A 12,954-nucleotide genomic window follows, 5' to 3' on the forward strand; every position below is an offset into this window, starting at 1 on the left:
TCATAGAGAGATATCGATTTTCCTGTGAGGGTATTATTCACTTAACCAACTTGTTGACGAGGGGGTGCAGGACCACCACCTGTCTTTTTTTTTTTTGCTCTGCCCTTTTCTTGGTTGCTGTTATGAACAAACAAACAGAGTATTCCAGGGTCTCTTTCCAAGAGACTAAAAGCAATATAAGTGATAAATATTACCATTCTGTAGAATATTCTTATATTTCACTTTTACTTGTTCCCATGTTCTAGTGGGTCCTGTTGTGGCTCTAATGTGAAAGAGGATATAATATAACATATTATAATATAATATAATGTAATATAATATTGGATAATATGGTGTGATATGATAAATCTACCCTACCGCCTACTGGTGTTGGCCAGAGGGGCCGATGGCGCAATATGGCAGCCTGGCTTCTGTCAGTCTGCCCCAGGGCAGCTGTGGCTACAACTGTAGCTGCCTCCACCAGTGTGTGAATGTGAGAGTGAATGAATAGTGGCATTGTAAAGCGCTTTGGGTGCCTTGAAAAGCGCTATATAAATCCACTCCATTATTATTGTTATTATTGGATTACTTACGAGTTTGATTTGTCAGCAACTTTCTGCCAGCCCTCTCTCCTTGCTTTTGCAGCCTTTGCAGTGTTCCCTTGCGTTTTAATTAAACTCTGAAACTCCTGAAATCCCTCACTCAAGAGTTCTTGCTCTGCTGCCGAAAAATACCGAGCGCGCTCCTTCGACATTTTCGCCGACCAATCAAAGGGTTGCCGATCAATGTTTCTACTATCGATGCGTAGCCCCTGTTGGGCCACCCAGTGATCTCACATTACTTCATCCAGCTGTACTAATCGTCAACAACAGGTGTGTTCGGGGAACCGGAATAGCGAGCTCAGAGTTAGCGCGATGATTTGATCTTGGATGTAGTAAGCGACGTACGAAGCACAGGGCCCAGCTCTTGAGAATAAAGCTTCTATTTCTGTGTTGTTGTTGTTTTGTTTGTTTTAGGAACAGACAGAGAATGCATTTTGCCATCAAACACCTGATAGAAGAACCTCAGAACAACTTCAAAGTATTCAAGGTGAGTTCAGTCACACTCATACATGTTTAACTTGAAGTCTTTGTTTTTATGCGGCCTTGTTTTTACTTCTAGGAATTTCACCGTGGAACTATTTCAACATAAATAATATCCTGTTTTCTAAATATTTATGCTGGCTGTGATGAGCGTGTTTACTCTTTCACTGTGAGAGATCAATAGATCAAAAGGTGAAAGAAACCTGGAGCTCTTCACTGTGAACGAACAGGAAATGTTAGCTGAGGGCACGCCTCTCTAAGAACAATTGTGTGATGGAGGTGAAGTCATTGGAAAAGGCTCAAAATGCAGTAACAGAAAAAGAGTTTGATCTAATCCAACTTCTAAATGCACCACAAGCATCGCTGGTTAAAACTTTGGCCTCGTGTTTTCATGAACTCATCCTCAAAATGTCTGAAATAAAGAAAACCGGACACTCAGTATCAGGTCTGTGTCATCTGAGGTCACTTAAGCAGCCACAGTAAAGTGTGTGTGTGTGTGTGTGTGTTTTCAGGGCGGTCAGTGTATTTACAGCAGTAAGGAAGGCAGCGACGAATCGCCGGACATGAACTCTCTGCTGCATCATCTCAGACCTTACTTCCTACACGCAAACAATCGAATGAACTGTCACGTGACCTGCAAAGCAGTCCTGAACGACTTCATTCAGGTAAAGGCACACCTGAATAAATCTGCTGCAGTCTTACACTGGGACTATTCATTACATACAGACTAACAGGATAGTATGCAGGAATTCATAAAGTTCAGCATGAACAGAACTGAAACTTTTTACCTTTTAAAGGAGGATTTAATTTAAAAGGGTGTGCTGTTGTGTGTGTGCCTTAAAAAAACGAACTTTATTTTTCAGCAGTATGGAGATTTATTGTGTATGAGCATTTTTCTTTTTAATGTACAGTACACACAGTTTATAAATCCCATCCTCAAGATTTTAAAATGCTGACCCCCCCACCCGTTGTCTGCAGGTCCTGGTGAATGCCCTGCTGAGCAGTGGAGGAGGAGATGGCGGTGTGGTGGCGGACAGACAAGCGGAGGGGCGGAGTTTCTGTGAGGCGAGCATCTTCAACAAAGAGAGGATTCGCCATGGTCAGGACCTTTCTTTTCTTTTGGGGTGCAGACGGGTTCACTGATCTTAAGTAGTCCAACATTATCAGCACTAGTTTTTTTTTTAAAGTTTTCATCCACAGAGCTGGAGCAGTCCCACCATTCCCGTGTTAATCACATGCCTGATTTTTATTTTATTTTGTGGCCTTGCTAGCAGTGCAGCCTGTTCTGTTTTAATTTAGCTACACTCCGAGGATTAGTCATTAGTCATTTTGATATCAGTTCAACTATTTATCAAAAATAACAAAATTAAATTACTGGCACTTTTAGTATTACAGCTGGTGTAATACGGTGTTACAAGATTGTGCAGCTGTGACGGCCTCCTTCAGAAACCTTTGGACTGAAAGCAGTGATTGTTTTCTCGGCACAAACATCTGAATGTGATTATGTAAATGTGCAAAACAGAAAAACCTGACTCGCTTTTTTTTTTTTTTTTTTTTTTTTAATGCTGCGACTTAAAATTTTATAAACCCTGATATTAGACCTGATGAGAACAGACTGTGACCTTCCTTTGAACACGTCTGTGTTTCCAGGTTCTCGAGGTTTACCCACCGACAGTGTTTTGTTCAGGATCCTTCAGACGCAAATGTTGGACACATTGGACATCGAAGGACTTTATCCTCTTTACCGCCAGGTGGAGCAACACCTGCAGGACTTTCCCAAAGAGAGGTAACCCCCTGTTATTGAAGCAAAATTTAAACTGGGAAATATAAACTTTGGTTGCCTGGTCTCTTACATCACTTCCTGTTTATGCCAGGACTCGTCTTCAGATAGAAGGACCGTACAATGAAGCGTTCTTGGAGAAGCTGCAGAAATGTCCGGCAGAGGACGACGGCTCTGTGGAGTACGCTGTTGCAAAGGTCAGAGCCCTGGAGACGAGTGTTGGTGCACTGTTTGCATCAGTTTCACATTAAAACAACAACAGCCACCAAAATGCTTTACTGAAAATGAAACACAGAAGTAGAAAGGACCAGAGAGCAGAAACGTGATATACAACCTAATCTTGCCAGACTATCAGGCGGAGACGGGACCACTGATATACAGTCACGCATGTCTTTGCACGGTGAGAGGAAAAATCAGGCAGATGTATCTGCGACGACTCTGAGCTCAAAGGTGTCTGAAGCAAGTCGTTCTGTGTACTCAAGGTGTTGTTTTGACCTTTTGGAAGTAGAAGTTGTCTCAGTAATGTCAGCTTTGCTTCCAAACCTCCTCCTGTGCATGTGCAAAGTGACACTGCATTACAGCTCCATTAATCACTCAGTGCAGAGTACCATCACTATCATTGTCTCTGGCTTCTCCCACCAGAGCACTGCAAAAATGTCATGATAAATGACAGTATGGAAATACACTTACCTACATGTTTGCTGAGTGAAATGAGGAGACGTGCATGCCAACACCACGTTCACTATAGTTTTTCCCACAGTTTAGTTTTAAATATTCGTTATTGTAATATTGGAGTATGAACTAGACTTTAGAGATAAAATAACCGAAACAAATAATGAATGTAGCGGGCGTGTCCCTGGTTTTAGTCGTTAAGTTTCATAAAGCGTGTCATCACATGAATGTGGTTACTGGGACACGACAGCGATTCAGCTGTGAAGTTTTTACCAGCACAAAACTGGATGCTGGGGATTGAGTTCCTACTTTTGTGTGATTAGTTTCACTTTCATTGGAGACGGTGAATCTGTGTTACCTGACTTGACAAAAGTCCTGCCTACATAACGATATTCTAACAGCTCTACCTGCTGTGTTTCTATTGTAGGTGCACCAGTACCGTGTGGCCATGACAGCCAAGGACTGCTCCATCATGGTCGCCCTGGTGCCCAGCAGTGAGGAGGAAGAGGACAATGAAAAGTGAGAATTCAGCTGTGCAAGTAGAAAAATCTTTTCTGTAGGTGAAACAGTGACGCTAGGATTGAGAGTTTCCTCATCAGTGAGTTTGAAAACATGTTAAACATGTGAAAAGATTTAAAAAAAAAAAAAACAACAACAACAAACAGCTGGAGGAAATGTTGTGCATTTGTTGGCACTAGGAATGCATAAAGTGTCTTTTATAAGAATCGCTGATGGCTCTGTTTACTTGAGGATGTTCATGTGCACAGATTCACATCAGGGTTTAGTTGTAGTACTTTATCTATGAATAATAGTCAATGACAGCTTTAATTAGACTGTTCATTTAGTAATGAACAAAAAAAAGAAAATTGACTCTTGAATACATCGTTGAGTTTTCAGCACAGAGAGGTCTGGAGTAGGAAGCTCCTTCACAGGTTTGTCCTTTGATTTACAGATGTGAAAATAAAATACTGAGAAAGATCAACACTACTGTGTATTAGAGAGTCCAGCAGGTGGCGCCATCAGCTTGTCTTTGTGTTTCTAATCCTCCTCCTCCTTGTCTCCTCCAGTCTTTCCAGTCAGAGGCAGCTCAGGGACTTCAGACCTCCTGCTTTCTCCTATTCAGCCTCCATCCTGGATTTGGACCCGAAGCCGTTTGACAGCATCCCCCGCCAGCTGCGCCTGGACCAGAAAATCGTCACCTGTTATCTGAGGACTGGCGGTGCCTTGCCAAAGGGCCCTGTAAGAGAGAAGGAGGACTGCACGCTGCTCTTCCACCCCATGTGAGCGCCCAGTCTGAGTCCTGAAGAGGAGGATAACTGTGGCCCTGATGCCTCTGATGAAGAGGAGACTCAGTGTTGGTGGGATTTTGACCACCCTCAGCGCAGAGCTGCAGCTCCTCACTGCACTTCTGTTGCTGCTCTGCACGAGGTCACCTCTGAATAACCAGATATTTGAGTGACTTCCAGGTGTTTGTGTTACTGATACAAGAGCATTTGTATCGCCCCCATCGGGAGGTGAATTCGAACATCTGTCATGCTTTATTAGAGCGTCTCCTGCTTTAATAAAGCGTATGGTGACAGTTAAGAATTAACCTCCAGATTGCCGCATGTGGCAGTGCTGCAGAAGACAGAGAAGAGGGGAAGTGATGGAGAAGCAGGTTGTTGGGCTGATGTCAGTTCATAAATGTGGGCGTGGCTGTCCTCTGATGTTGAGAGAGAGGAGGTGAGGATCTCTGCTTTGCTTTGGTGTAATGTCACTGGTCTGAGGTTTGATTCTGAGCAGGCTTTGCTTCCGTGCTGAAAGAGGTGGCGTGGTGTTTGGTCATAAGCAAAACGCTGCCTCCCTGTTTGTCCCAAACCCCCATTGGTTTAATCTGCTAAATATGCGAAAGGTCAAGCCGCAACACAAACCTTTCAAAGTGGATACAAGCAAAAAGCTGTGTTCATGTCACTCTGGAGCCACTTTCATTTTCAAATTGTTATTTGGCTTCATAAAAATGGACTCACAAGAGTATGTGTGCTAATTTTGGTACATGTGTCCTCTTGTGAAAGTTTAATTAGATTTATCAGAGAGGTGATCTCTTGCATTTCTGCCTCCACTCCAGTAATGTTGTTGTTGATGCTCACAGTCGGTCTTTTATACAGGATAAGAGGAGTAAAACAAAGGTCTGGATGGTACTGTTTGATTAAAAATAATATCGTGTCTGAGAAAATGGAAAAAAGTTAGCAAAACTGATTCAGTCTACAGTCTGATGAGACTCTGTCAGCAACACTGAGCTTCATGATGTACTCAGGTAAAGTGACCCTTTGAGGTACAGCGGGGCCTTTACCTGAGATGAAAGCACATTACTGCTGCATTTCACTCATTCTAACATTCAAACTAATTGTTGCTCTGTAGAAATACAGAAACCTCGAACTTCAGCGTCCTCGTAACGTGGACTCAAGACTCTTCTGTCATCGGATGGAGACACTGATGCATGATCATCACGCGTGTGATCATACACAGAGCATGTCTTTCATTCAGTCTGAGTGCTGCGATTTAACTGAGCTGAAAGCTGAATTTATGAGTTGAGTCATTCACTATAGCAATGATGTGATCATAAAGAGAAAGTAAACAATGATTACTTTTCCTTTGCTGAAGCGAGTCTTGCTTCTCAATAATACTTCTGAACACATAGTCATGCATGTGTACAGTCACCAGTCTGTTGCTTTTCCAGCTTTACACCAAAATAAGCTTTAACATGCTAAAAAGAAACTATATTTCTATATTACCACCACCTTTAATTCTGCCATACTCAGTTTCAGGATTCTATGAGTGGCATGTTTCCCTCTTTAAAGTCTGTAGTTTGAGTGAAATTCAGTAAAAATCAAAGACTTGACAAACATTTAAGTCTGTCCACCCAGGAAAGCATGCACTGTGCATTTAATTAGGATATTGATATCATGCCATGCAGGTATTGATCCAATACCTGAGTTCAGTAAAGAGACACTCAGAATCAGTCATTTATCTGTGATAAATAAAATGACAAATACATCTATAACTATAGATTTACCGCAGGACCAGGACAGAACCTCATTAATGTAAAGAAAATTTGCTGGCATGAAATACCTTCACGTTGTGAAGTGCAGAGCACTTCCTGTCAATGTCAGCTTTTTGTTTTTGACTAGAAATGCAGCTGGTGTGCAGAAATGTTACCTTAACTTTACTAATAAATAAAATATTATTAGTTTCCATTATAATGAAGTAAACCAGCATCCACAAACTAGTGCCCAGTCATTGAACCCCTGCTGTTAGTGATGTTTCCAAGGCGTTGCATGTTACTCTGCAGCATAGATTTAATTCAAGTCTGCAAATGAGGCTCAGTGTGGCCTCTCGGCTGCACAGAGGGGGTGTTCAGGGTTTCAATGCGAAGCAGGGGAAAGTTGCAAAGGCTGCTGGGTAATAATAATAAAAATTACTCTTCTGACAAGCTGAGCTTCATGCTGCTGCTGGTTTTTGTGCCATAAGTGGCTTCTTGTTGTCTGTGTGTGCATCCATGTGCCTAAATGTTCTGGTAGGACTGGAAGCTGAGGGGGGGTGCATGTGAGTAAACTGTTACAGGCTGCGTTCAAGCGGCGGCGATCCATGGACGCAGCCATGAACTCTCAGTACCTCAAACTCCTGAAGAAGCTCGACAGGGTCATGTGACGTTTGCGTAATGATGTGTTCAGGAGCGCTGCAGGTTTTCCAGCAGTGCCAACAGGCTTCAGATAAACTGGTAACACTTGACTTCACTTCCTGCTTCCACTCTCCACCTTCAGATGCCTCCATCAGCCAGTCTGAAAATGAATCACACTAAGAGTCCTCCACACTCCATTCCTCCTCATCGCCTATCAGAAATTCTGTTAAATCCAAACACTAAGCTGGATTCAATCAAAGTCCGGCTCCCTTTGACACACACCTGGATTTTTGGGAGGAGGAGAAGTTGAAGGTTGGAGAGTGGACAGCAGTGAACTGAACCAACCACTGATCGTTTTAAATGTTGCAATGAAGACGCCCCAGGCAGGCAGGCAGGGCAGCGGAGCGCAGTGAGATCGAGGAGTGTCCGGACACCTACACATGTATACCTCTTCCATTGATGCAGAGCAAGTTCTGCATCTCCACAGGATCGAGAACTGAATGTCAGGCAGATCTTTCTAGTAGACCTGAGCCGAGTAATTTGGGCTTCCATCTAATGCAGAAGAAAAGATAATCGGGAATAAACGGTTACCCTCTGCATTCATTTTCACTACAAAGTTCTCATTTTTCACTCTTTACTTCAGCTCGAGTGTGAAGTGGTTGGAGACACTTGGCACCAGTAATAATTCCACTCACATGAAGGTTAAATTAATTGGGATCACAACCGTTGACCAAACTAATCAAGACCCGACTACATGTGCCTGTCTGATGACTTTCTCGCCCCTCTAGCAGCCACTGATGTTTGTTTTAAGATCAAGCTTCAGTGCTGCGTCTGTGAATAAGCGTTAACAGACAGCAGTTTGTCTACAAACTTTCAGCTTTTCATAACTGCCCAATTTTTATTTTTGTTGTAAGATTTTAAAGAAGAGAACTAACACTATAACCACTGGACGAGGTTGCATTTATCGATGGCCTCGGTGTGAAGTAAAAATCATACTTTTCGGTCTGTAAACAACCTAACTGTGTCCAGACCGCTTTGTCTCACCCGTGAGCCGCAGCCCTGCTGCTGTCTGAGCGTTGGCCTGCAGAAATATCACAGCACTGTGATACCGACAGACTTGTAATAACTGTGTAAATAGCTGAGAGAAGACAAACTATCAGAAATACAAAAGGTGACACTGCTGTCTGGCATTTTGTATTTAAATTATTTATTTTTGTAGATTTTGACCCGTGAGCTCTGCTGTTACAGTCGTGCTCTTTCTATTGAAATAAAGATTTCTAAGAGACTAAACTCTCGCTGTCCTTCATTTCTGTGACATTAATCTAAAATAGAAAGAAAAAAATATTATATTGGAGGTGTTTCTGTTTTAAGTTTCCTGTGAAAGACTGACTGCTTGGATGATGGACTCCAGGGCAGCTTCAGGTCCCAGAATCCTCAGCAGGCTCTCAAAGGCCTCAGCAGCACCGCCTACAGCCTGAGAAGGGAACAGCTGGAGAGCTGCAGAAACACAAAGATCACAAAACCAAAACTATGAGCTTAACTGCAGGATTTGATAATCAGAGGGAGTAAAGTTAAATGTCACAGTGGAAAAAATCAGTTGTCGGATGAATAAAATGAGTTTTGCTTAACCAAACTGCAGTTTTCTGTGATATTTGAGTGGTGCATAAACTAATTATTTATTAAACTGAGTAATAATATTAAGTGTAATCACTGAACGAGGATTTTTTTTTTCAGTAAATGAGCGCAGAATAGTCATGACATTGGATTTGCAACTTATCTCTGGGTTACATTTTCTGCGTGGACGTTATGTTATTTTCTCACTCAGGATCATTAAACATGCTGAGAGCACTCTCTGACTTTTAAGGTAAGAAAACACTTAGTGTTTGCCAAAGGGTCAGTTCTGCAGAGCTCAGGATCACCAGCTCACCTCTCTCTGGGATCTTTGTGAGCAGGCTGATCTTCGGCGTCACAACGCCCTCTCTGGAAACGTCAACTGACCAATGAATGAATAACATACAGCTGTAAACCAAAAAGAAAAAAAGATGACATTGCATTACAGACAGCTGCATTTTTTTCTGACTGTGCTGGATCATGATGAGAGTTCTTGCCCGGGAAGCTTGGGGTGGTTCAGGGTCATGACCTCTGACCTGGGGCCTCCAGGGAGAGCGATGACAGATGGATATTTATCCTGCAGAGAGAAACAAGTTCCTGCGCATTAAATAAAATTCAATTTGTGTGTTTTAAGTCATCAAATACAACGTCTGGCTTTAATTCTATTTCAATTTTATTTATACAGTGCCAAATCACAACAGTTGCCACAAGGTGATTTATATCGTAAGATAGACTCTTACATAAATACAGAGAAAACCCAACAATCATATGACCCCCTATAAGCAAGCTCTTTGGCCACAGTGGGAAGGAAAACTTCCTGTTAACAGGAAGAAACCTCCAGCAGAACCAGACTGAGGGAGGGGCGGCTATCTGCTGTGACCGGTAAGGGGAGTAAGACAGGACAAAAGACATGGTGTGGAAGAGAGCCAGAGATGTTATTAATCTCTGGCTCTCTTCCACACCATGTCTTTTGTATGACTCAGTGCAGAGAGCTTTATTAACACATAGTGAGTGAGAAAGGACAAATTACAATAAAATCAAAAGCAACAATGATTAAGAAACACATAAATGACTGCACACAGCTTTCCACAGTCCATGCCAAGCATTTTTAAAATTAAAAATATCACAACAGTGCGTAATGATTATATAGCTGCTGTCACAAATGAAGCTTAAAAAAAGGCTAAAAAAGCATAAAAACTCAAACTACAATCAAATTATTGTAATTTTATATATAAATTGTCCTCATTATTCAGGGACAATAAATAAATCGGACAGTTTGGTGTTTTCCTATCGTTTACTTGTAGTCACTTAAAGGAAACTTGGTGAAAAGACTGCTTTTCGTCATTTTCAAAGTTGGCCTGCAGATGGCGCTATAACTCCTGTTGTTGCCCTGAACTCTGGGCCTCAGTCAAACAAAACAGAGGTTAGTTGAGACACATTAATCAGTAATAAGGAGCCACGAGGAAGCCAGAGAAGTGAATATTTTCAGTGTGAGGTTGTGTTGTTGTTTCTTTAACTTCGCAGATGAAATGTTGACAAATGAGCGCTGCTTTGCTTCCAGTTACAAAGTTTCCATGTTGGAAACGGCAGCGTGCAAACACGTGTGAACTTTATGAGCTGCGATGATGTGCTAAAGGGACCTGGGGAGATTATAAACTGTAAACCTCGTATATCTTCAGCCTTGAGTCACTGAAGGATCCACTGACGCGCCCAGCCTCCCTCAGGATGTGTTTTCCATGATTATTCAGTTCTTTAGGGAGGGTGCAGCAGGTGAGGGGTGTGTCCAGGTGACTCAGCTAGGAGGCATCTGCAGCTACAGTGTTTGTGTGTGTTGTGTCTTTAATCAGAAGCAGGCTGTGGTATGTTCAACTCCACCTGAACCACGGTGTTAAAGAAGGCTTCAGGATTATACAAAACGTGCGACAATACAAGCACAACTGCAAAAACAACAGAACCGTTTGTTCCTCTAAGCCAGGGGTGTCAAACACAAGGCTCGGGACCCAGCAAAGACTCCAATCTGGCTTTAGAAATTGTACGTATTAATTTTTTTTTTTAAGTTCATACAGCTTTTCCTGCTCATAAAGAGCTCCCCAAAGACAAAGAGGTACTACAAAGTAATTAAGTAGCAGATAATAAATTTAATAACAAATGGTGTTTTTTTTTGTACAGTCTATTACAGAAATTTGTTTTTCTTTACAATGTCAGTAAGGTCAGTAAAATTTATTTCTCATTTAAATCATGCTAACATGTTTCTTTTATTTACAAAAGCAGCATTTTTGTCTTCTATCTTTTGGACAATTAGAAACTAATTTCTGCATCTGCAAGTGGAACAAAATAAAATCTGCTCACAGTCTTCATGTTAAGGTCAGAGGTCATGATTCAACAATAAGAGACTGGGAATCAATGGCACCCATGGGAGAAAACCAGCGATGACCAAAAAGAACACAGAGGCTCATTTCACCGTCAACCCCCCAACAACACAAAACACAACATCATACTGATGACGCCCCACACTTCAGGGAAAATATTCTGTGGTCTGACGAGTGAAAGTTGCACTTTTTGTAAATTGTGAGTCCAGTTACATCATCAAACATGGTGGTGGTAGTGTGATAATCTTCAGGATATGGATGACTTGGATTGATGCAACCATGAATTCTGCTCTTTACCAGAAAATGCTTAAGAAGAAAGTCAAACAAAAAGTTAATGAGCTCAAGCTTAAACTCTGGGTATGCAGCAGGACAATGAACCAAAACACAGCAGCAAGTCCACCTCTGGATGGCTACAATTCTTGATTGCAGCCTATTGTGGCACAACCAGTTATTAGTTTAGGAGGCAGTTAGTATGTTTAAAAAAAAAGAAAAGAAAAAAAGGTAGGTTTAGGTACCTTTTCACCCTTAATAAATTAAATCTTACAAAAATACCCAAAACAATTTAAGTAAAACAAAATGAGCTTGATGATCTGAAACATGCAGGTGCAACAAAGACAGACAAAGAAAAAAGAGACTAGGAGTTGAACAGATACTTTTTCGCAGCACTATAATGAAATACTTGTATACTTTTTTTCCTCTTTTTTACTTTTTATATATTTATCTGGGTGTGTGTAAACAGTCCATGTCTCAAACACATGCACACAGAATCTTGTTTTTTGCACAAATTAAGCTGTGAGCATGATCTCAGAAGCACAAAAAAAACCCCAAATGTTTCTGTAAAATGTAAAAATCATCACTCAAAACTATTCCATCCATTGTGTTTGTGGACACTCTGGAGACAACCATGCTACAGCCCATTTATAATCACCAGTTAACCTAACAGGTAAGTCTATGTGAGGAAGGTGAAAGAAACCCACAGTCACAGGGAGAGCATGCAGACTCCAGACTGAAAGGCTCCAGCTGGCCAGAAAATTAAGATAACAATAAAACTACAATAACATTTTTAAACGATAGAGATTTTTGTGTCTTTTTATTGAAAGTGTGCCTAAACCAGGATTTTATTAGGACCACCCGTGCAGTCTTGTGCCAAGAACGTTAATGAGGCGTACACCAAACACAGACACACTTTTCACTAAACCACCACCACCCCACACTGCTATGTTAATAATCTAGGGAAGGAGAACTGAAAACAATTTTCTGTTGTACTGAATTAGATGGCACAGGTTTTCCTAATAAACTGGATGGTGAGTGTATGTACACCTTTAAAAGACTGGTAATACCTAAAATTCAGTGCTAGAGTTACATAAATGCTCTAAGCTGTGTCATAGCCCCACATCAACACTTCCTACTTGCCGTCTCAATTCATTTTCATGTAAAACATCTCTACATCACAAATAATTTTTCTGGATCATTTTTAATGATCAAATTTGCAGTTTTCAAGTTTATTTATATACGGTCAGTTCACATAATAGTTGCCTTGAGGCGTTTTATTTTGCAAAGACAGAAAATAAGCTCAGTCAGACAAACCTCTGTGACACTTGGTAACAGTGGGGAGGAAGAGCCCCCTTTGAACAGGAAGAAACCTTCAGGTTTTAGTAGTTTAGTTTAGACGTGGATTGTGACAAGTATGCTAACTAAATAATTTCAGTGCGATAACAATTACCATTATTAACACACCCAAGCTTAATAATTTTACTCTCACAGTTCCAAACTGCTTCCTGAGTGCCTGCTTTGCCTTCAGAG

At 41.4% G+C, this 12,954-nt stretch overlaps 2 protein-coding genes across 2 annotated transcripts in view; one reads left to right on the plus strand and one right to left on the minus strand.

The window, feature by feature from the left end:
• Positions 1-8,397, plus strand: part of ippk (inositol 1,3,4,5,6-pentakisphosphate 2-kinase) — a 31,087-nt gene extending 22,690 nt beyond the window's left edge. Inside the window, exons 8-14 of the mRNA XM_085353394.1 lie at positions 996-1,068; positions 1,574-1,726; positions 2,040-2,160; positions 2,712-2,847; positions 2,936-3,038; positions 3,941-4,032; positions 4,581-8,397. Coding sequence (XP_085209520.1) covers positions 996-1,068; positions 1,574-1,726; positions 2,040-2,160; positions 2,712-2,847; positions 2,936-3,038; positions 3,941-4,032; positions 4,581-4,797 — 895 coding nt within the window. The 3' untranslated portion in view covers positions 4,798-8,397. The remainder of the gene's footprint in view (positions 1-995; positions 1,069-1,573; positions 1,727-2,039; positions 2,161-2,711; positions 2,848-2,935; positions 3,039-3,940; positions 4,033-4,580) is intronic.
• A 140-nt stretch (positions 8,398-8,537) lies between these two features.
• cenpp (centromere protein P) overlaps positions 8,538-12,954 on the minus strand; it is a 116,411-nt gene continuing 111,994 nt past the window's right edge. Inside the window, exons 6-8 of the mRNA XM_085354512.1 lie at positions 9,280-9,359; positions 9,099-9,190; positions 8,538-8,668 (exon numbers count right to left, since the gene is read on the minus strand). Coding sequence (XP_085210638.1) covers positions 8,538-8,668; positions 9,099-9,190; positions 9,280-9,359 — 303 coding nt within the window. The remainder of the gene's footprint in view (positions 8,669-9,098; positions 9,191-9,279; positions 9,360-12,954) is intronic.

This window comes from Diplotaxodon limnothrissa, linkage group LG5 (genome assembly GCF_057381915.1).
Source record: "Diplotaxodon limnothrissa isolate DT_005_m linkage group LG5, D_limnothrissa_male_GT1.1, whole genome shotgun sequence".
NCBI lineage: Eukaryota > Metazoa > Chordata > Actinopteri > Cichliformes > Cichlidae > Diplotaxodon > Diplotaxodon limnothrissa.